The sequence below is a fragment of the Podarcis muralis genome, chromosome 10, assembly GCF_964188315.1.
Source record: "Podarcis muralis chromosome 10, rPodMur119.hap1.1, whole genome shotgun sequence".
NCBI classification, from domain to species: Eukaryota; Metazoa; Chordata; class Lepidosauria; order Squamata; family Lacertidae; genus Podarcis; species Podarcis muralis.
Window position 1 is genome coordinate 53,685,243 of NC_135664.1, and position 23,273 is coordinate 53,708,515.

At 41.4% G+C, this 23,273-nt stretch overlaps 1 protein-coding gene and 1 long non-coding RNA gene across 3 annotated transcripts in view; one reads left to right on the top strand and one right to left on the bottom strand.

The window, feature by feature from the left end:
* Positions 1 to 10,018, top strand: part of LOC114605651 (uncharacterized) — a 32,769-nt gene extending 22,751 nt beyond the window's left edge. Inside the window, exons 2-4 of the long non-coding RNA XR_013394406.1 lie at positions 4,471 to 4,574; positions 6,339 to 6,457; positions 9,579 to 10,018. This is a non-coding gene — a long non-coding RNA (uncharacterized LOC114605651). The remainder of the gene's footprint in view (positions 1 to 4,470; positions 4,575 to 6,338; positions 6,458 to 9,578) is intronic.
* The window catches only part of TBXAS1 (thromboxane A synthase 1), a 223,611-nt gene that overhangs the window by 65,195 nt on the left and 135,143 nt on the right, over positions 1 to 23,273 (bottom strand). For both annotated transcript variants that reach the window (XM_028747108.2, XM_077935048.1), the window contains 3 exons: positions 12,686 to 12,774; positions 10,833 to 10,981; positions 7,657 to 7,787 (listed from right to left, as the gene is read on the bottom strand). In XM_028747108.2, coding sequence (XP_028602941.2) covers positions 7,657 to 7,787; positions 10,833 to 10,981; positions 12,686 to 12,774 — 369 coding nt within the window. The remainder of the gene's footprint in view (positions 1 to 7,656; positions 7,788 to 10,832; positions 10,982 to 12,685; positions 12,775 to 23,273) is intronic.

Here is a 23,273-nt window from a genome sequence, read left to right on the forward strand (position 1 = left end):
TATATTGCATTTTTGTTTTTGAGGCTTTTTCGGTTAACTTGTTTTTGTGACTGTATGGAACCCAGTTCAGCTACTGATTAATTGACGATTGTGTGACTGCAGAAATGGATAAAAGCCCCCCATCCAAATAGTGACTATCAGTGCAAGTAATAATTTTTTTAAAAAAAATTTTTATCATCTACAATTCTGTCTTATTTATTTTATAGTACAGTACATTGACTATTGCTTTCATTTTATGGATCAATGGTCTCGTTAGATAATAAAATTCATGTTAAATTGCTGTTTTAGGGGTTGTTTTTAAAAGTCTGGAACAGATTGATCTGTTTTGCATTACTTTCAATGGGAAAGCACACCTTGGTTTTCGAATGCTTTGGTTTAGGAACAGACTTCCGGAACGGATTAAGTTTGAGAACCAAGGTACCACTGTACACCTTTTATTGGGAAAATGATTTAGTGGCTTGTGGCAGAGCAGCTACAGACATTCTTGGATTAACTGATGATCAAGTTGCACCTCTGTCCGAATTCAGACCTGGGTCTTGGTTACCCAGATAGATAACCTTTTTCACAAGAGTGACAAGAGTGAGGCCTTCTCCTCTGTCTCTCTGTGACTTGATATCTACTTCTGATACTCTGAAGTGGTTTCATTGTTAACACAGCTTGTAATCCGTTGCATTTTATAGTCTTATCTTATTTAACTGTGCACTGCTTAGTGTTTTCATAACTTTTTGTTGCAAAACTCTTATATAAATCTGCAAATAAATAAACAAAACAAAAACACAACCCCTAAACCAAGGAGACTAGTAACTGCACAATCTTTAGAAGACATCCCTGTATAGGGAAGTTTTTTAAAAAAATGTTTAATGTTTTTTATTATTTTATATGTGTTGGAAATTGCCCAGAGTGACTGGGGAAACCCAATTAGATGGGCATGGTATAAAGAATGAAATTATTTTAGTATTATTGGTGGCATTATTATTATTATTATTATTATTATTATTATGGAATAGGACATCCCTGTTTTCACTGGAGAAATGTTGGAGGGTATGTTGCTGTGGAAGGAAAAGTTGAATCTGTGGAGGACTGAACAGTCCCCAAAACCTGGACTGGAAACTGACACAAAACATAGCACAACAGGGCTTTCGAAAGAGGCTTACAAACACTGCAGTATTCATTAAGATATTAATAAAGGTTTGCAGCACAAAACCAATTACTCACATTTCTGTTTTAATTAAAATCACAGAACATTCTCTGGACTCTGTCTCTTTAATAGACTTGTGGAGGTTGGCTTTTAATTGACACATTTTTCATTCAGGTGACACACTTTCCAAGGGAGCACATTGGGAGGAAAAATAAGAGGATACATAAATTATTAATCTTTTAAATCCAGTTATAACGGGGTGGGGGGTGGGGACGGGACACAGCTTCCCTGTCTGGATTAAAAAAGTAGCTGAAATATTTAGGATTGCAGGTCAAGCACATGCCTTTAAATGAGGAGTGCCTGAGGAATTTGACTTCTGTGAAGTCCAATGTGAAAGGACTTGATCCACGGCTCTAAAGTGCAGACAGGAATGAAATTATCCTTCAGACTGCACTTCTCCAAATTTTGCAATAGTTTTTGCCTCAAAATATAGCAAAATGTGTTTTGAAATGCCTATTTAGGACAGGAGTGGGAATCCATTTTCAGCCCACAGGCTATATTTCCTGGCTGTTGGTGAGCAGGTCCAGAGGCAAAGATGGGTAGAGCAACTATATAAATTTTACTTTTGTGCAGTAGGGCTAGTGGTTTCACCCATTCATACACTCTCTCTATCCTCTAGCCAAACAAGCAAAGAGGCATAGGCCTGAGAAGCCAAACGCCCAGGCTGAGAAGCAGGGGCACTGACAATGTGTGGCGTGAGGAGAATTCTGGGAGCCAGATAGAGGTGGCCCTCACCCCTCTTTTCAGTCAAAACATGTTTAGAATTTCATATACTGAGCTATATATATTTGTGTTGCTTTTTTAAAAAAAAATGGCAGATTTATGTGAGAACAGGATGGGTGGTGGGGAAGAACTTATGAAGACTGAAACTTGTCCATTCCTCCCTTATATACTGTTTACTACAGCATGAGGCAAGGCAGCTGCCATTTTGCCTCACGTTCCTGAATGGGTCGCATCATCCATGCCGTTTCCCTGCCTGCTGTAAAAAGGAAGACTAAACATGTGCCACACAGTAGGGCAGGAGAGGAGATGCATAAACAAGGGTCAAAGAAAAGCCAAGCCCCAAGTCCCAAGCCCAAAGTATAGTTAAGTGTAAGACACATTCCATTATGTGATTTGTAGGCGTCTTGCTTCCTGCAAAAGTGTATGTTACAATAAGCTGCTGAAATTCGGAGAGGGCCTTAACAGTTTTTTGAGCTCCCCTTAAGTCTTCTTCCTCTGATGGAGAGTCACAGCAAAAGAGCCAATTAATCTAAGTTCTGGCCTATGTGATTTGGTGATTCTGCAAAGGAAGAAGATTCATACCTCCATTTTAGCCCCCTTAAAAAAAACCCAACCCCACTCAGATGGAAATGACATTGCGGTCAATTTTCCTCGAGGGCTGATTCAAGAACAATGAATTATTAATCCACATGACAGTTTTCATGATAGGAAGCAGCGGAAAAAACTGAGGAGGAATTGTGTGTTTTAGAAATTCCCTGTTTGGGCAGGTTTACGTTTAGTTGTAGCTTTTATGAAACTCATTTAAAATTTATTACAACCCACATCTGACAATCCTTTTTATTTATCTGCCTTCAGGATTAACCAAACGTGTAGAAAAACCACACACACAAAAACACCCACCTATGAAATGAAGCCCAAAGTGCTTTGTACTATTATTGTTGTTGTGGAATATCATTTCTGCTTGAATTATTTTCTTTTTTAAAAATCACTGGACAATCTTATGGCAATGGGTAGATAAGGATTCTTATAAAGAAATAAATGAGGGTGCAACACATCTGAACACAAAGTGGAAGACTAGTATTGAAACAGCCACCCACTCATCTAAACAATCAGTAAGAATGCATGTAGAATTTTGCTTTGTTCAAGGTGAAACTCAACAGTGTACTGAGGTAAACAAAAACAACAGAAATACAAAGCATTTATCTTGAACCCTACTTATCAGCTCAAAAGCCATCTGCATTAGTGCAAAGAGCTTTGAAACACAAAAAGGAGGCTCTCCATGTTGCCAGTCTCCTTGTACAATTCTGATGAGGTACATAGGGCATTTCTGTAGCATGGACCTAAAACATCCCAGTAGGAGAAGATATCTATAGTTTTGCCGGTGTCAGAAAGTTACCTACATTCATAGGCGCCGACTCCATGGGGCCTGAGGGGGCTCGAGCCCCCTCAAAAAATTTTTTGGGGGGGCTCAGCCCCCCCAATAATCTCGGGCGCCCTTCCAGCAGAGCGCCGCCGCCGTCCCCCACCTCCTCCCCACCTGCTCCCTCGCCAGCCAGCCAGCCAGCCGCGCGCCCTAGTCGGAGAGCCCCGGCCGTCCCCCGCGAGATTAGGGAATCCCCGGGGGCGGGGGCTCCTGCCTCGCTGCTTCGCAGCACCACCGCCACTGCCAAGGCACTGCCGGGGGGAATTTCCTTCCTCCTGGCCCCCGTGAGAACAGGGGAATCCCGACTGGCCACACCTCCCAGCCAGCCGATTGGCTGGCTGGGGGGGGGCGTGGCTTGCCCTATTTAGGGCCGGAGCCACTTTATTTGCATATTCATGAGCTTATTTATTATTCATGAGCTTTCCCGGGCCCCCCCAATATTTTTTATAAGTCCGCGTCCCTGCCTACATTTAAATGGTGGCAGAAAGACCATATGCAATTGAGAGAAAATGGAATGGGATAAGAGGAAATGACATCACAGGGCTCAATCTAAATTACAAACTATCAACAGTTGAAATAAATCAATATTTTAGTGTGATGACACCTAGATTTTGGATCTCACTGTCTACTGACATCAGGCAGGCACCTTTGCTGTATTCCTTTTGGTTCCTGCCTCAAACATTTTTGTTTAGGCAAGCCTAGCCAGATACATAGATGTTAACATGTTTTAATCTCTTTTTCTACTGTTAATTTTAATTATTTTTTACAAAATTGACAATTTTGATATTTCTTGTAAACTACTTAGAGGCTTACTAAAATTAAGCAGTACATAGATTTTGTTAATTAGTTAAATATTTCTAAAACTTCCCATAATTATTTTTACCTTCCCACTGTACAATTATTTTCTAGCATACAAGGAAGGCCTTTATTTAATATAAATATTTAAAATAAACATCATTTTCCCCACTTAAGCTATTTGACTTTTTTTACCTGCAGCAACTTCACCACTGATCCAAATTTAGTTCTTTCCATGCTTTCACAATATTTACAATATTTGCACAAGATTATATTTAGTATGTGCTCAGTTTGTAAGATATTCGTTAATTAATATTCTTTATTTCTGCAGGTCTGGAATTTGGAAACTTGCATCAGATCATGAAAGGGCACCAGTAAGAACCGAAGTGAATCAATTAAGCTTGTTTCTATGAAGCCTGCATTGGAATCTGATGGGTAATCGGAGCACTTACATACAAATTTAGTTAGCAGATTTCATAGAATCATAGAATCATAGAGTTGGAATAGACCACAAGGGCCATCGAGTCCAACCCCCTGCCAAGCAGGAAACACCATCAGAGCACTCCTGACATGTGGTTGTCAAGCCTCTGCTTAAAGACCTCCTAAGAAGGAGACTCCACCACACTCCTTGGCAGCAAATTCCACTGTCGAACAGCTCTTACTGTCAGGAAGTTCTTCCTAATGTTTAGGTGGAATATTCTTTCTTGTAGTTTGGATCCATTGCTCCGTGTCCGCTTCTCTGGAGCAGCAGAAAACAACCTTTCTCCCTCCTCTATATGACATCCTTTTATATATTTGAACATGGCTATCATATCACCCCTTAACCTCTTCTCCAGGCTAAACATGCCCAGCTCCCTTAGCCATTCCTCATAAGGCATCGTTTCCAGGCCTTTGACCATTTTGGTTGCCCTCCTCTGGACACGTTCCAGTTTGTCAGTGTCCTTCTTGAACTGTGGTGCCCAGAACTGGACACAGTACTCCAGGTGAGGTCTGTCTAGAGCAGAATACAGTGGCACTATTACTTCCCTTGATCTAGATGCTATACTCCTATTGATGCAGCCCAGAATTGCATTGGCTTTTTTAGCTGCCGTGTCACACTGTTGGCTCATGTCAAGTTTGTGGTCAACCAAGACTCCTAGATCCTTTTCACATGTACTACTCTCAAGCCAGGTGAAGGGCTCTTGTTTTCTTTTATTTGCTAACTTACAAAACAGGAAATACAATGTGGTCTACAAGGATATTTTAACAAGTGCTATTATAATCAGAGGCTAAGACCTTATTCACACTTTTGCCAAGAAAGCACAGGTCCTAGAGGTTTTCTGCTAGAAGGCACAGGTCTGAGCAGTTATTCATTTGCCCCACAGTTTTATCCAGGAAAACCCGCTGTTTACCACTGAATCGGAAGAAACATCAATCCTCAGAAAAGCCAACTACAGTGGATGCTCGGGTTGCAAACGTGATCTGTGTGGGATGCAGCGGCGCGTCTGTAGATGCGAAGGTTGCAATTCGACGCTTCTGCACATGTGCAATGTGTGATTCGGTCTTCTGCGCATGCGCGAGCCCCGAAACCCAGAAATAACCCGTTCCAGTACTTCCGGGTTTTGGCAGGTCCGTAACCTGAAAAAACGCAACCTGAAGCGTCTGTAACCCGAGGTATGGCTGTAATGTTTGTTGCAATTCAGCGGTAAACAGTGGGTTTTCCAGAAGGAAAGTAGTGGGGAATTATCTCACAATGGAAACATGAAACCTAGAACTGGCCAACCAAAAATTTGTTGTCACAAGGGTCTCCTCCTCCAGGAGGAAGGGTGTTAGCCTTGAGCTTGTGCTAAGTCTCAAAACACAGCATGAGGTTACTGGAAAATCTGTTCCTCTTTCCAGCTCTAAGTTTGGACCAGGGGTGGGGTGGGAGTGGGGAGTAGCAGAAAACAAGCTCAGAGCTGGAGGTGCAAACCTAATGGGCACTGCCAACCCCCGAGTGCCCCTTAGGCACAGAGGCAAGCCCACAGCACTGTCTCATGTCTCCATTTCCAAGTTGAGGAGAGGGTGCAGTCATGTAGATTTGATTTGGTGTGTAGCTTCGGCCTTAGACTCTTTTCACTTTCCAGAGCTTGGCTTCCCTCTCACCATAGCAAGGAGAGCAAGACTATTGAAGCCTTAATATGCACAAATGGTGTTGTATGTATTTATGGTTCATTTCAGCTGGGGATGGAGATGAAGGAGATTAAGCTAAAGGCTTCATGGAAGAAATGAGGTTTGAGCTGTGGCCTGAAGGATGTGACGCCATGCAGAAGTTCAGGGAGGGTGTTCCAGCACCAAAGGTATGATGAAGGATGAAAGTGACAAAAGGGAAAGAGATATCTATAATAAGGGAGCACATAGAGAAAAGAGCCAAAAGAAAGAAAGAGAAAGAGAGCAAAAAAAATATTACAAATGGTTTTTTAAAAACCCAGACTGGAAGAAATGTCATGCTTTTAAATGGATAAAATTACTGGGTTGGAAATTTTTGCAAGTTCTAAGTGCAATTTTCAATACTAGTTTTAATAAGAACATATGAGTCACCAGAAAAGTGAACTTTCTGTACCCTTTTCACAGCTCCAGTTGCAATATACATCAAGAAGTGCAAAAACATGTAGAAGTCAAGAGCAAAATAATCAGCCAAATTGTTGAACACATTAAAGCAGACAGAGTTTGCAATTTGGACTGAGGCCTTTGCTGCGTTTGATATCATCTCTACAGTTAGTAGAGACACTATAATTCTGAAGTATGCTGGATGCTGGGAGTGAAAAATTAGGCAAAGGCTACTGCCATTGTGCCTTGCTTAAGGGCTTTATAGAGCAGGCATGTCCAAATCCCAAGAGACTTCAATCTACTCCCAGTATAAAAAAAACAAACTGGCAGTGATCTACCCATTGTCAATGGATGGTTGAGCTTTTTGGGGGGAGGATTGCCCACAGTTGGTGAGCTGTTTTTAGGGGAGAGTGCCCAGAGTTGGTGAGCTTTTTTAAAGAAAATCACAGTTGACCCGTTGAACATGTCTATCCTTAAAAAAAAAGTAAAGGACCCCTGACAGTTAAGTCCAGTCACGGACGACTCTGGGGTTGCAGCGCCCATCTCGCTTTACTGGCCAAGGGAGCCGACGTTTGTCTGCAGACAGTTTTTCCAGGTCATGTGGCCAGCATGACTAAGCCGCTTCTGGCAAACCAGAGCAGTGCACGGAAACACCGTTTACCTTCCCACCGGAGCGGTACCTATTTATCTACTTGCACTTTGACGTGATTTCAAACTGCTTGGTTGGCAGGAGCAGGGACCGAGCAACGGGAGCTCACCCCGTCACACAAATTCGAACCACCGACCTTCCGATCGGCAAGCCCTAGGCTCTGTGGTTTAGACCACAGCACCACCAGCATCCCATGTCTATCCTAGAGGCAACAAATTAATCACTGTAGGAAGCAGTGGACTAAATGCACACAATTTGGTTGGGTCATGAATGGCTTTTCCTACCATAAAGAAGTCTTACCTCATTTGGGTCTTGCTGGTCTCTCAAAGCAATCATATTCTTAATGGCATTGATAAAAAATCCATTCACCTCATCTCGTTTCTTATTTGGCAAAATCTGAAGCAGGGGGACCATTACGAACGGAAATGCAACTTTAAGAGAGTTTCAAAAAAAAACAAAAAAAAAAAAACCATCATTAGCTATTAATGCAAACATCCACAACCCCTAAGTATATGGATTTCCTTTCCTTTCAGGGTTTTAAAAATAAAAAATACTACTGCTTTCTTATGTTGTCATTGTTGACTAGAGGGTCGCATATACTTTCTCAGATTACTCCGATTACTGAGATGAACACATGGTTGTAGGACGCATCTCATACATTTCTCTAATTTACAATATTAGAGCTGGGCAATGGGAGTTGAAGTCCAAAATCATTTGGAGGGCATTAGGTTGGGGAAGGCTGTTCTACAGAGAAATAGGATTCAATGTGTGTTCAGGGTTCTGCAACATTGCAATGTATGCCATAGCACACTTAATTCATTATGAGGCTTTTAAAAACACACATACACTTTACAAACCAACCTGCAAGGTAAGACAGCTCTGAGAATGTGACTGGAAGGTTACATTAATTCAATTTCCATCATCCCTTTTCATTCTGGAAAGCAGGGTGCCTCATTTAATGCCCTATTAAAGCTTATATATACTTCTCCAAAGAGACTAACTGCAGCAAACTGTATTTACAGACTCTTGAGACAATCACAAGGTTTGTCTCGGGGCTGCAGGAAAGTTTTGTGTAAATGTACCCTTTAACTAAGTGAACCATTAAATAGAAGGTCACTAAATGTTTCTGGTGTGTTTTTTTTCAAATGAGGAATTTGCCCCGAAGTATTTTTCCCTTCATAGGAACTACCTTGCTGCATAATATTCATAAAGCTTGAGTTGTGTGCATGGCACAAATCTGAGACTTGATCAATTGATTCCTATAGTAAACCGGTAACTGCCTTAAACTGGAGAACAATAAATTCCAATTCTACACACTGAGTGGCTATTGTTATAAACAATTAAATGGACTAACATGCTAGATAGGTGTGTCAAATGGAGAGAGAGAAACTCCATCTACACAGAAAGGTGGAGTGCAGCACAATTCTATGAATGTGTGATTGGATGGATCTTGGGTTCATCTTTCTGGATACCCAGAAGCCAAGCAGGGCTGGGTGGAGTTAAAAATTAGACTCTGTAGTTGTTAACCTGTCAGGTAGTGCTTGGTAAGAGTCAGGATTAGATTTAGAAATGGCTTACCAAGGGATTACCTGGGTGGTTAGGGGTTTGCTAGGCAGGGCAAGTCAGTTTATTTCCTTGAGGGAAAAGAAAAGATCCTACAAGGGGCTGTAAGCGTTTTACTGGTTTAGTAGAACAAATACCCATTTTAGGAGGAATCAGTTTAATCAGAAACAGGTTTAAAGTGGAAGTCTTAAGTAAAGTTATTGATTTAATTCTGTAAAGTGATTGTGACTGAAACAAAGTATTCTGCCTCATCCAAGTATCCATTAAGTTTTAACCCTCATAGATTGCATATAAATAAAATTCTTCTTTTGTTTCCAACATGCCTCATCATTACTTTGATATTGTTAAGGGATAAGCAGTCACGGGTTTTGCTTTCACATTTTAGTAAATGCTACCACATAAAGAGAATTTCAGCCCTCTCAAGTGTTACTGACAGGGAGCACCTAAGTTTTTAAACATAGGATTGTAGCCCTTGCCTATTGTTATCACTGTTATGGTTAGTTACATCAAAAACAAAAATAATTGAAACTAATCTTCTTGAACTCCACTGCTCTTTACAATTTAGGGGGGGGGGGAGGATCACCACCACCATAAATGTCTTCAGGAGTAGCAAATAAATGATAACATGAATACGTTATCTGTTTTAACCATTTTTCCAGTCAATGCCTACCTGAACGTCAAGATCCTCTTCTGAAGCCCTGCTACAGGTGCCCCCAGTACTGAATGATTGCCACCCTGGATAACCACCAGAGAAAGGACCTTTTCAATCCCAGCACCTCAGTTGTGGAGAAGGCTTCCCAAGCATGCTTGCCTGGGGCGATCCTTCTTGTGTTTCTGGTGCCTAGTGAATACCTTTTTGTTCACACAAGGCCTCTTAAATAACTATGTCATTTTGGCCTCCATTTTTCAATCTGTGTTCAGTTTCGGGGTGCAGTGAGTTTTTGTTTTTTGTGGTACTTATGTAACTTTTAATCTGACATATGTGTGATTATTCTGTATTTAAATTATTTTTACTTACTTACTGTAAACTGCCCAGAAAACTAAATGATATGAGGTGACACACAAATGCCACACACAAATAAACAAGCTCATTTTTTAATCTACTTAGGCTGCAATCCTGTACCCACTAACCTAGAAATGGGTCCTATTGAATTCAATGGGACTTACTTATCCTTTTTATTGCACTTTTCCTACTTCTGATGTATTTTCTAGACTGTGGGACCCCTGTAGTTTGCACTTTCTTTTCCCTAGCAACCAAGATACATCTTTCATGTGGAAGGTTTGTCTGAAATAAAAGAGTCCCCAAAAGTTATTTTCTGCAAATACTACTAAAGTGTTGGTGGGTGTTAAAGAATCTTCTCCCTCCCCTCCCTGGAAAAAAAGGCAAATGTGAAAACTTTGCAAAGAGGTTTGGGCATATCTCTAGCTCTGCATGACCTAAACCCAGGCACTAATTAAGAATTCACTGTGTAGTTACAGTACACACATCTATTCAGAAGCCTCTTTGTATTTAAAGGGGTTTACTCCCTAGTAAGTGGGTATGGGTTCACAGCCTAATCTTTGGTTTAGGGTTGGCATTGGGGGGGGGACAGGTTAAGCATTTTCTAGTTGGAAATTTATGGGGGAAATGTCACCATGACTGTATTATCGAATTTCATGTTATACACTGTTCTCATGCTCTCTCAATATTTGCATAGTGCCCACTAGTCCAAAAAAGGTGTGTGACCCTTAATTTAACTGTATTAATACATTCTTCTTTTACACATGTTTGAGGCCCTTGCATAATCTTTCTTCTTCCCTGTTGCATTCTAAACCACTGTCATGGACAACTTTTGGTTTGTAACAAACAATTGTTTAAAGAAAAAAATAGGAACAGTTGGAACGTGTACAGAGCACTGCGATGTTATACTTACTGGCTAGGATTAAGATGGGTTTAAATAATGAAAGTTCAAAGAATCTTCTGGTGTTCTTAACAAAAGCATCCTCAGGATTCTTCTGGGAGTCCACATGGGTACCAAAAGCCACACTAGCAACAACATCCAGGGTAAAGCTACTGTAATTCCTGTAAAAGGTTTAAGAAGGTTGCTGTTGAACTGCAGTGTTTGTCACCCCACGTTTCTGTTTCTGCCTTTGTTGCAAAACTGTCTCCTAGGGTTTATTTTTCTGAGCCTATTTAAGACAATTTGAGTTTTTATATGTGCCAAGCCTTTTAAAGATTCATTTTAGGATGATATGTCAGGAGATATTTATAAAATGAAAAACTAAGCACATTATCTTCTGAAGTTGATTGTGAATAATATTTATACCTTTCATTTTTTCAAATGGTAAAGAAGTTGTACTTTTAAACTACAAAATTGAATGTATACTTGCTAATAATTCTAAAGACAACAAACTCCCCATTTTCTGAATCTGAGTTTTGCAAAAGTTCTGGGGCTGGTTCACACATAGGTGTTTATCTGATGAGGACTGCAACATCAAGTGATAATTGCATTTGTGAATGGGCCAACGTAAAAATCGTCAGTGGCAGATCTTACACAGAACCTAAAATGGCACACATTATGATGTAATCAGTCTACAATTAAGCTGCCAGTCGCCAGGCATACAGTACTGAGTACAGAGAAATAAAAATATATAAATACATACATAACACACACACTTGGTTGCGTTTTCACTCTTCACTCCCACCATGTAGCATCATGTCAGTGCTGACATAGGAAAATGGAAGTCAGATTTATGCTAAGTAAGAACACAATCCTAACTACCTGAGTAGTAGAGCTGGCGGGGGTATCAGCAGAAGTGTTTCTCTGCTGGGCTCTGCGGCTATGGAGACCCTTGCTGAATCCACCAAAAGTGAGAGCAAGCAAGAAGCTATGCTGGCAGTGTTACTGGTGGTGCTGGATCTTAGTCTGGACCTTTCCTGAAGAGGGGCCTGATTGGGGTTTCTCTGCTGCTGCAGCCTGGAGCTAGCACAGCAAAAAGAAAAATGCCCCACTTTCTGCCCTGGCCAGCAGGAACTGGCAGGGCTCAGATGTGACAGAGGATCACCTATTCCATGGCTCCCCAGCCACTCTTAGGACTGATCTGTTATATACTAGCTTATCAGGACCTGCATCTGGAAACTGAATGAATAGCATAAAATCTTTTCTCAACCACAATCTTTTGCCCAACCGCAATCAACAAGCAGCAGTAAAAGAGGCAGAATCTGCAAAAGGAAGCTTTCAATTAACACTGGAAAGGATCTTTGTCAAACGGGTCTGAGTTATGAAGACGGATTGCTTCAAGAAACCATAGTTAAAGATGGACCACAGTTTAGGGTTCAGATGTGGTGCTAAACTGTGATTAATTTAAAAAAATAGAAGCGGAATTCTAATTTCCCTGTAACTGTGGCATGAAAAGGAGAGGAAAGAGGGAGGGGAATGTGTGAGCCCAAGTCTTGCCTAGGCTCACTCCTATCAGGATAAACTATGGTTTATCACAATGGCTGGATGCAGCCACTAAGAACATTCTCCCCCTGCCCCCCACGGATGTTACAGGCAGCTACAGATTAGATACTCCACTACAATTACTTTTGCTTGTAATTGCTACTGTTAAAATATTGTGCTGTAGTAAAACAAGGGGGGGGCAGATATAATCATTTGAAAGTGACAATGTCCACATCAAGACAGAAAAATTAAAAACTCCATTTGTAAAATAATTGCATACTTAGAATAGCTTGGCAAATCAAGTACCTGTAAAAACTTCCCTCGCTTCTAATTTATTAAAGTACCTTTGGATGTCAAAAGCTGTGCCAGAATCTGCATAGACCTTTAAGTTACTCAGCAGGATGTCACATGCCTGGTTGATTAGCGGCACCATCTAAAAAGGAGCACATGCACACGGTGTAATTAAAAAACACACAATACTTTTCTCTACATTAATTGCATACTGCAGGAGGTAAGTGCTCTCAGGAGCTCCTGAATCAGTGGATAAAGTCATTTTCTTAGGGAGGTTTTACACACGCGCAAACGCGCGCGCGCACACACACGAACAAATACACGTTCCAGTGATAACATGCTCTCTGTCCAAGACTGATGGCCACAGGAGATGGTTCCCCTGCTTTCTTGTTTCTGTTGTGGCTGCTCACTGCTCTTGGACGAGAGAATAGGCTGGGACATTCGTGACAAATGGAACCTGTAACTGTAGGGTTGTACAATCTGTTTACCCCAAGCTGGAAGGGGCAAGTGCCATGGGAAATGAGAAGCCTCTAGGAGTGTGTGTGTGTGTGTGTGTGTGTGTGTGTGTGTGTGTGTGCAGTGGCTGCTATATTGCCAGAGTTTGTTATGTGGCATGGAGATGCTGGGCTCTACGTGCACTTGGCACAGATCTGCCCTCTGTCGATCAGCACAAAGACAAGTGCATGCACAGCTTATCTTCTGCCACCTTTGAAGAGGGAGGGAGGAAGAGATCCCTTTGCATGAAAGCGAGAGCAGGCTCTGCCGCTTGTGTTCTCAACTAGGATCAATTGCTTACACTAAGCAAGCAGCTGACTGGCCGTTGCTAAGCCTGCACCAAAACTCATATGGTCAGAGCACTGCTAATTTGTCTACTAGCTTACCAGCGACCAGTGCTAAGTTGCCTTTAGCTAGCCTGTGGCACCATCACTGAGAACATCTGGAAACTGAAATGGATATCCCCCAAAGCTTCATTTGCATAGCTCAAATTATGACTTTCAAAAGGAGGAACTGTGGACTCCCTCCTCAGCTCAGCCAAGCAGGTTTTCTTATACAGTGATACCTCGGGTTACATACGCTTCAGGTTACATACGCTTCAGGTTACAGACTCCGCTAACCCAGAAATAGTGCTTCAGGTTAAGAACTTTGCTTCAGGATGAGAACAGAAATTGTGCTGCGGTGGCAGCTGGAGGCCCCATTAGCTAAAGTGGTGCTTCAGGTTAAGAACAGTTTCAGGTTTAGAATGGACCTCCGGAACGAATTAAGTACTTAACCCGAGGTACCACTGTTTTTAATACGCCTTGTTTAGACCTTCTAGAAGCTTATAAGGGGCCAATGACAGCCCCCTCCCAGCCACCCTCCGTCCATCCATCTGAGGGAAAGGATTTCTCTGGTAACATAAGAGTGTACTCCTCTGCTCAACCGCACCCCCACCCCAATATAAACAACTTGCTGCCTCCAGATAAAGGGAGGGAATTTTTCTACAAGGCTGCCCCGTTATCTATCGACCTTTGCTGGGTAACTTTTTATACCACAAATGTTCTGGGGGTTTTTTTGTCTGTTTTTTTTTTTTGTCCTGCCTTTGTTTTGCTATAGCCCCTCCAGACAGCAATAAAATGGCACCATTGGGAAAGGTGGTGGTTGAGTATCTTAGATGGCTTTAAAAAATGGAATTAGGGAAAACAGTTTTGAGGTCTTTTTAAAATGAAATAAATTAAATAATTTTTAAAAACCATGGCATATAAAGCTATCAATGGGTACAAATCATGATGGTTCAGAGTAAGCATGCCTCTGAATCACCAGCTAATAGGGAACAGCGGTGAGAGAAGTCTGTCACCCTTATCTCCCGCTTGTGACCTTTACAGAGGCATCTGACTGGTAGCAGCTGGAAAACAAAATGTTCCACTAAATAGGCCTTTGGTCTGTTCCATCAGGCTCTTATGGAGTTCTTAACACAGAGAGGAGAAGGATCACACTCATCGCTCCATCTCCTGCACTTTGATCAGTTATTTGCGTACAAAGGAACATGCATTATACCAAGTCAAGCCATTGGTCCATGTATCTCTGTATTGTCTACACTGACTGCATCTCTCCAGAATTTCAGGCGGTGGCCTCTGCCAGCCCCACCAATCCCAGCCAGGGGCTGAACCTCAGAACTTCTGCATGCACCGTCAATGCTCTCCCAGTAAGCTATGGGCCTTTTCCATAGATGCATATTTGAGAACCCTGCAAAAAGCAGGGTATCCCAATCATGCTGAGGAGCCTAGGCACATACAATATATCATTAATATTAGTGTTATTTTCACGTATAGACCACCCTTCATCAAAGAATCCTAGGGCAGTGAACAAGCCATAATAAAATTATAAAATACAAAATGCCATTATTATAACTTATAAAAAACCTAAAACATCAAAATCACAAATTTACGTTTCACAATAATGATCTGGCGGCTGGTAACTTGGTGCAATAGTATAACACAAAGGCCTGGGTTATAAGTGTGTAGAGTTTGTGCACACGGGCCAATGGGTTGTGGGATGAAGGAGTAGTGCCATGTATTAATCTGCTCCTTGATTTGTTGGTTTAGACAATGCACAACCCCTTATTCTTCTACAGGCTTTCAGTTCCTTTGCGCCTCTTCCTTGTGGACCTTGCAACACCCCACTGCCTCAAATGATTCTGCTCTTTTCCCATCATTTTAATTTGCCTGCCACCCACAGTAGCATGCTGCTAGCTTACTGTTTTTCTTTTGTTTTAGTTATCCTTGCCCTGGTTCTCTTCCAGCTGACCCCTTTTAAACATTTCCATAATCATCCCTTTTCATCTGCCAGTCATGTCTTCCTGGCAAAGATGCCTATCCTACAGTGCTCCCTGACAGCTCAAGAATTACTCGCAGTCAATCTCATTTCCAGAACAGGAAACAATCATAATTTACTTTTTAAGAAGAAAGGGGGGTGGGGAGAAAGATGGTAGGATATCAAATTTCACAAGAATCATCTTGCTTGACAAACACTTCAACAGACGGAAAGCTCGCATGCTGTCACTAACAGGACCAGGACAGTCCAAAAATGATGTCATTGTTACCTATTGTGCATTTCCCGTTTTAGACCTTGGGTTTTGCCAAACAGCATGCAGCAGTCAAATAACCTGTCCATGGAGGGGAAATGATCTCAACTTCTGGGCATTTGGATTGGCTGTTTATGACATAACAAAATAAAACATAAGCAATATGCTCACTGCAAATATTTGATCTGCCAATTATCTCATGTCACTGCTGTCTCGGCACCAAAGTTCTGCCAAACAAGACTGCAGGAGTCTGTTGGTGTCAAAAACATTATGGCATAATCCTGCCAGTACATGCCTTGGCACTTCATTCTTCATATGGGCATTTTACAAGAGTGCTTGTTTATGCCACTCTAATGTCAGCACCGTGATCTTCTAATCAAATGTTGTTTTAATTCTAAAAATGGTTACCTACAAAACTGTGCTGTGATTGTTAATAACAGAATAAAATTGCTACCTTTGAGTATAATGCCCAGATCAAGGAAGTAATAGTACCATTTCATTCTACCATGGACAGACCCAAACTGGAGTGCTGTGCCCAGTTTTGGGCACCACAGTTTAAGAAGGATATTGAAAAGAAGCGGAGGGCAAGCAATAAAAAAACAGTCAGGAAACCAAGCCTTATGAGGAATGATTGAGGGAGTTGGACACGTTTAGTCTGGAGAAGAGGGAAAATATTCACAAAGTTTATTTCCAGCAAATTCTATTTCCACAGTTACGCCCACCCCTCTTTTGCATTTGTGTGGGTAGCTGTTACTCCTTAGGGTCTCCATGTGTCTCCTAGACTTTCAGCTGATGATACTGTTACATGCCACCCCAATCTCTGAGATGTGAGAGACTCCAGGGGTTCTGGGCTTAGGACTCAATATCCTTGTAACAAAGGTCATTGCAGAGTGGTGTATTTGGCATGTATGGTTTTATTCACACCCATTTGCTTCTATAGCACAGAGCAAATTCTTTGCATAGGCTAAATCATGATACTTGGTTGCCGACCAAAGCCACTACCTTGACAGGTTTCCTCTTATACCTTCTACCATCACAGGTACAGGATCACAGGTTCTGGAAGGGGACCCAGTGGTGTAGCATGGGCTGCCAGCACCCAGGACTGCATGGAGGGGTGGGCAGGAGGGAGAGTAACAGAAGGAAAACATATGCACATTCAACTGCCTAACAGAGTCTGCGTCACCTAGAAGATCACAGCTGCAGAGATAAGAAGAGTCATTCCATTGTCTGGAGAGGTCACTTCCTGGTTTGCATGGAGTAGCTGTTTTCAGCGGAGCCCAGTGATGGAAGTGTGCAGCTATATTGAGATTGTGCTGGGTGTTGAATTTTTTGCCCCTAACAATTTTATGCCTGGGCTTACTGCCCTGTGGGCTGCCCCCATCCCACTACGCCACTGAGTGGACCCAATGTTTCGGTTTCTCAAAACTCTGCAATTTTACATTTTCACCATCTTGTTCTATAATTTCACAATATTTAGGCCAATTAGAACCCATATTCAATTTTTTCACCTCTTTTGCTTCCATTGGTGACAACCACCTGGGGGTTTTACTTTCAAACAGGTCTTTATACTTAATCCAAACATTATACAGAGCTTTCCTCACCATATGGTTCTTAAAACCTTTATGCAATTTTACCTTGTCATACCATATATATGCATGCCAACCAAATCTGTTATCAAATCCTTCAAGGTCCAAAATGTCTGTATTCTCGAGGAGCAGCCAATCTTTCAACCAGCAAAACGCTGCTGATTCATAGTAGAGTCTTAAGTCCGGCAGGGCAAAACCCCCTCTATCTTTCGCATCTGTTAATGTCTTAAATTTTATTCTTGGCTTTTTGCCCTGCCAAACAAATTTCGATATGTCTTTCTGCCACCTCTTGAAACAGTCCATCTTGTCTATTATTTGTAATGTCTGAAACAGAAATAACATTCTAGGCAATACATTCATTTTGATAACAGCAATTCTGCCTAACAAGGAAAGTTTCAGCCTTGACCATATGTCTAAATATTTCTTAACTTCTGTCCAACATTTATCATAATTGTCTTTAAAAAGATTCACATTTTTCGATGTCAAATTCACCCCCAGGTACTTCACTTTTTTTGCTATCTCCAAACCTGTTTCATTCTGGAATGTCTCTTTTTCTTCATTTGTTAGGTTTTTTTCCAAAACTTTAGTTTTTTGTTTGTTCAGCTTAAATCCTGCAACTTGACCAAATATCTCGATCAGTTCTAAAACTCTTTTTGTGCTAGTGATTGGCTGTTGCAAAGTCAAAACTAGGTCATCTGCAAATGCCCTTAATTTATACTCTTTCACTCCGACCTGAATTCCTTTAACCAACTGGTCCTTTCTAATCATATTTAACAAAACCTCCAGAACCAGTATAAAAAGTAGGGGGGAAATAGGACATCCCTGTCGTGTTCCTTTCTCTATGGCTATCTCTTCCGTTACCACATTGTTCACAATTAGCTTTGCCTTCTGCTCAGAATAAATTGCACCTATACCATTTTCAAAACCTTGGCCTACCCCCATCCCTTGGAGATTCTTTTTCATAAAACTCCAACAAATATTGTCAAAGGCTTTCTCCGCGTCCACAAAAATCAAAGCCGCTTTTCTGTTAATGTTCATTTCCAACAGTTCCACAATGTCTATTATGTTCCTCACATTGTCAGACATGTGTCTACCCGGGAGAAAGCCAGATTGATCCTTATGAATCTCACCTGTCAATACTTTCTTCAGTCTTTTTGCTAAAATGTCTGCAAAAATTTTGTAATCCACATTTAATAATGATATCGGGCGGTAGTTCTTAACCTGGTTCTTTTCAGTCTCGGTCTTTGGTATAAGTGAGATAAAAGCCTCTTTCCACGTTTCAGGTGCCTTTTTCCCCTCCAATATTTCATTGCAAACTTCTTTTAGTGGTTGCACTAAACCTTCTCTCAAAGCTTTATAATATCTAGCCGTCAGTCCGTCTGGTCCTGGAGACTTTCCCAGTTGTGCCTTTTGAATGGCCTCCTCTATTTCCTGTTCTGTTATTTTCTCATTCAAAATCAACTTGCCCTGTTCTGGAATTTTCGGTAGTCCATAATTTTTAAGAAATTCTTCTATTTCTTGTTCATTTACTGGCCCTTGTGTGTATAATTTCCTAAAAAAACTTTGGAAACAGTTACTTATCTCATTTGGCTTATGAACATTCTTTCCCTCTATCTCCAAACAAGTAACTGTGTTCAATTTTTGTCTCTTTTTCAATTGCCATGCAAGGAGCTTCCCACACTTATCTGCAGACTCAAAAGTCCTTTGTCTCATTTGTTTAATTTTCCATTCTATCTCTTGATTTGTCAGTTCCATATATTGCGTCTGATAATATTTTATTTCTCTCAAAATTTCTTGAGACTTTGGTTTTGACCTCAGTTTCTTTTCTCCTTCCTTCATTTTTTCTAAAATTCTTTCTTTCCTTTCATTTTGCTTTTTCCTCTTGATTGAATTCTGTTGTATCAGGAAGCCTCTCATCACGGCTTTACTTGCGTCCCAAATTGTTCTTTTTTCCACATCTGTTCTCAAATTTATCTCGAAGTAATCTTTCAATGTCTTTAGGGCCTTTATACAGAATTGTTCATCTCTAAATAGGGAGTCATTCATTCTCCATCTAAAGGATCCAGTTGTTGTCATTTTCATTTCCATCTTTACGGCATTATGGTCGGAGCAGGTTTTTGGGCAGATTTCTACTTTTTTAATCTTTGTAGCCATCACACTAGATACCCAGATTTGGTCGATTCTCGTCCATGTCATTTTAGATTCCGAGAAAAAAGTTCCCTCTCTCTCGAGAGGATTCTTTGTTCTCCAGATATCAATCAAGTCCATATTTTCCGTCATCTCGAAGAAAGTCTTTGGTAATCTTCCTTCTTTGGATATTGTCTGTGGACCCAATGTTTCATCCAAGCTGACCAAACTCACAGCAATACATTGCACTTGTTCTTGGCAGGAATAGCTCATGTTGTGTGATCAAGGGAGAGGAATCCCCACCCTATTAAATGCCAGGAAGCAACAGGGGTGGCAGGAGGTACAGTGGCTAACTAAGTAGCCACCCTTACTGATGCCAGCGACCTGCATCCGTGCCAGTGGGAGAAATCCAGCCAATGAGCTTGCATTTGCACAGTGCAGTGCAAGGACACCTGGAACATATAGGTAAAGGTGGAGATTCCTCCCTTCCCCTTGACAGCCTTGCAGCAGCAGCAGCTCACTGTTTCAGCTAGTGGCTAGTTAATATCTACGAGTTTTGCAATTGGATTTCTGTGAATAAAACTATCATGGCTGAGTCCGCCCTTAAGGTAGTATCTGGCCAGAGCCTTGGAATGCTAATAGGTTAGGGTATTCAGGTGATGCCCCTAAATGGGAGCTAATATTTAGAAGATTGCTTCCAGAGAAGGGAATAGCAAGAATACATTTTCTTCCTGCCTCCTAGCTATGAACCATGCAATCCAGTTCTGTGTGTGTGTCCACAAAAGGGAACAAAAGAATCAGACTGCAGTTAAGCGTTCAGGAAGAAAAAGAGAGGGATAGTTAAGCTGAGTTTAGGGGGCTCTGTAAACTAACAGCATCTAGGAATGCAGAAGATTTGGCATACAGCAAACCTGCTTGAGTGTTTTAAGCTGTCTGCCTCAAATGATGAGAAACCTGCATACTTGAAAATAAACACCAATACTACAAAATGCCTTTTGTCGACTTCCGTGACCTCCTTCTAAAATAAACCAACCCTGGTTAAGCAGCATTGCACCCTGGAACTTCTAATCACCTGGGGGGAAAGAATGACCATAACTAAATCATCTGCAAAATAATTTGAATTATGTGGTCCTACAGTATTCAAATTACCTGCAGTCCTCTAACTAAGGATAATACATTTCCAAACGAGCCCTCCCCTCCACCATGCGAAACAAATTGCTCCACCTCTTTCCTAACTTAAGAGCCATTCCTGAGCATCTTCTAAATTTTTATTTGTTCCGGTAAATGCAAATGAATGAAGCAAATGTGTTGATCTTTTTCTTTTCTTTTCCTTAAAGTGGTTTTTCTCTTTAGTTAATACATTACACATTGAGCTCCCTAACCCCCTTCAGGTGGAAGAATGGAAACAGCCATTTGCACCAACCGCTTAGGATTGTGCAAGGTTCACTGTACATTTTTTGCTTTCAGAAGAGAGTACCAGGGAGGGCTACACAGAGGGAGGGAGGGAGAGAGATAAGAGGTGACAAGAGCACAGCAGCACTATCAGGAGAAATAAAAATCAATAGTCTTTGGAAGGTGTCAGCTGAAAGGGGGAACAAAGTTATTTATCAAACCTGACAAGGGTTCTAGAGCTACAGAATCTTCCCAGTTGTATTTTTTTCTCTTCTCTCTCACAACACTAAACAGAGCAACCCTGTAGCTTGGTACAATATAATCAAACACTCATTCTTAAACACACTTTCTTGCAGGGTTTAAAGTATGTTGGCAAACACTTACATGAGGACACTGTAGAATATGCAAGTACATTTTATCCGAACATCTTGAAGTAACTTCACTCCCAGAATCCTTTCAGGGGGTAGGGGTGGGCATTGCTATCTGTACTGGAAACCCAACAGGTTAACATTTTCAAATACGCTTATATACGCCTGAGAGCCTAATTTTAATTCGGAGATTTGGTGAGAGGATTTTCTGCCTCAGGTGCCAAGTATCTTGGTCAGTCTTGGGACTATGAACCCTGACTGGGAGCAGGAGGGGTTACCAACTACTGCTTCTCCTCCTCCGACAGTGAAATTTCTTCAGCTAGCTCTGACAGGGAATGTCGTCCCACCCCCCACCCCTTAAGGCCTACTTCATTCTGTCACAGATTCAGTTTATTTTATTTATTCATCTTCATCATAACTGGACATCGTACAATAAAAACAAAGAACAAAACAAAAACCCACCTTGGATGAAGTTCCAATAATCACAATTAAAAACTTGTATCACAAGTGGGGGGGGGGGGGAATCACATATAGTTTCTAAAACCACAGATCCTTAGGCCTACAAATCCTTAAAAATAGCACAGTGGGGTACCTATTTCCAAGATTAGTATCCTTCAAATGCCCAGGTTTTTTGTTGTTGTTTAGTCGTTTAGTCTTGTCCAACTCTTCATGACCCCGTGGACCAGAGCACACCAGGCACTCCTGTCTTCCACTGCCTCCCGCAGTTTAGTCAAACTCATGCTGGTAGCTTCGAGAACACTATCCAACCATCTCGTTCTCTGTCATCCCCTTCTCCTTGTGCCCTCCATCTTTCCCAACATCAGGGTCTTTTCCAGGGAGTCTTCTCTTCTCATGAGGTGGCCAAAGTATTGGAGCCTCAGCTTCAGGATCTGTCCTTCCAGTGAGCACTCAGGGCTCATTTCCTTAAGAATGCAGAGGTTTGATCTTCTTGCAGTCCACAGGACTCTCAAGAGTCTCCTCCAGCACCATAATTCAAAAGCATCAATTCTTCGGCGATCAGCCTTCTTTATGGTCCAGCTCTCACTTCCATATATCACTACTGGGAAAACCATAGGTTTTTACCAGGTGCCAAAATAAGGGAGAGGAGAGAGAAGAGACAGTTCCAGGCACACCTTATGCCTACAACTCATTTGTGGAAAGCCAAATATTGAGGCCACGAAAGACATACATTTACCCATCACTCTGCTCCGAATATTTTCCGCCATAACTATATTATGCACTGAACTGTCAACAGTACTGCTGCTCAGGTTTATGCGTACTGAAATGTGTCCGGCATGACTTAATTTTCTGCAGCTGTACTGGCTGAATTTATGAATATATTATCAACAGTATTTCCTTCCATTTCTAACATTGCAATATTTTAGTAATAGGTTGCAGTTAGTAGGTTGCAGTTAGATATTAATCTAATCGTTAACGTCCAGTTTTATTTTACAAGTTTGCAGAGAGATAGGGGGTGGTAGAAGCATATGTGTTTTGTGACCTTGGGAAAGCCACTACCTTTCTGTCTTAAGACCCCCTAAAAAATTGTGACACAGGGATAATCATGTGACTTAACTCACCCAGCAGTTGTAAGGGTTATTGTGATACTGTATGTAAAGTGTAGTGGCACCTGCCCTTTGGAATGCCTTCCCATTAAATATTAGACAGGCACAGTCTCTACTGTCTTCCTGGCGCCTCATAAAGACCTTCCTTTTTCAATAAGTCTTTTAAGCAGAGATCTCTATCCTAGTCTGCATGTCTACTGGAATTGTTTTCCCCTTTTTACATACACATATTTACATATATAGAATAGATTTTAGACGTTTTAAATTGAATTACTTTAGCACTGATATGCTTGCCATCCTGGGCTTCTTTAACAGGAAGGGCAGGATATAAATTTTAAAAAAGTGCTCTGAGGACTGATGCTGATGATGGTGCTTCAGTGGGGACCAGGAAGTAGGCCCTTCTTCACACTGGTGTCCTGGCTTTGCAATGCCCCCCTCTTTGCAATGCCTGGGACTGCGTGTTGTTGTTGTTTAGTTGTTTAGTCAGGTCCGACTCTTCGTGACCCCATGGACCAGAGCACGCCAGGCACTCCTGTCTTCCA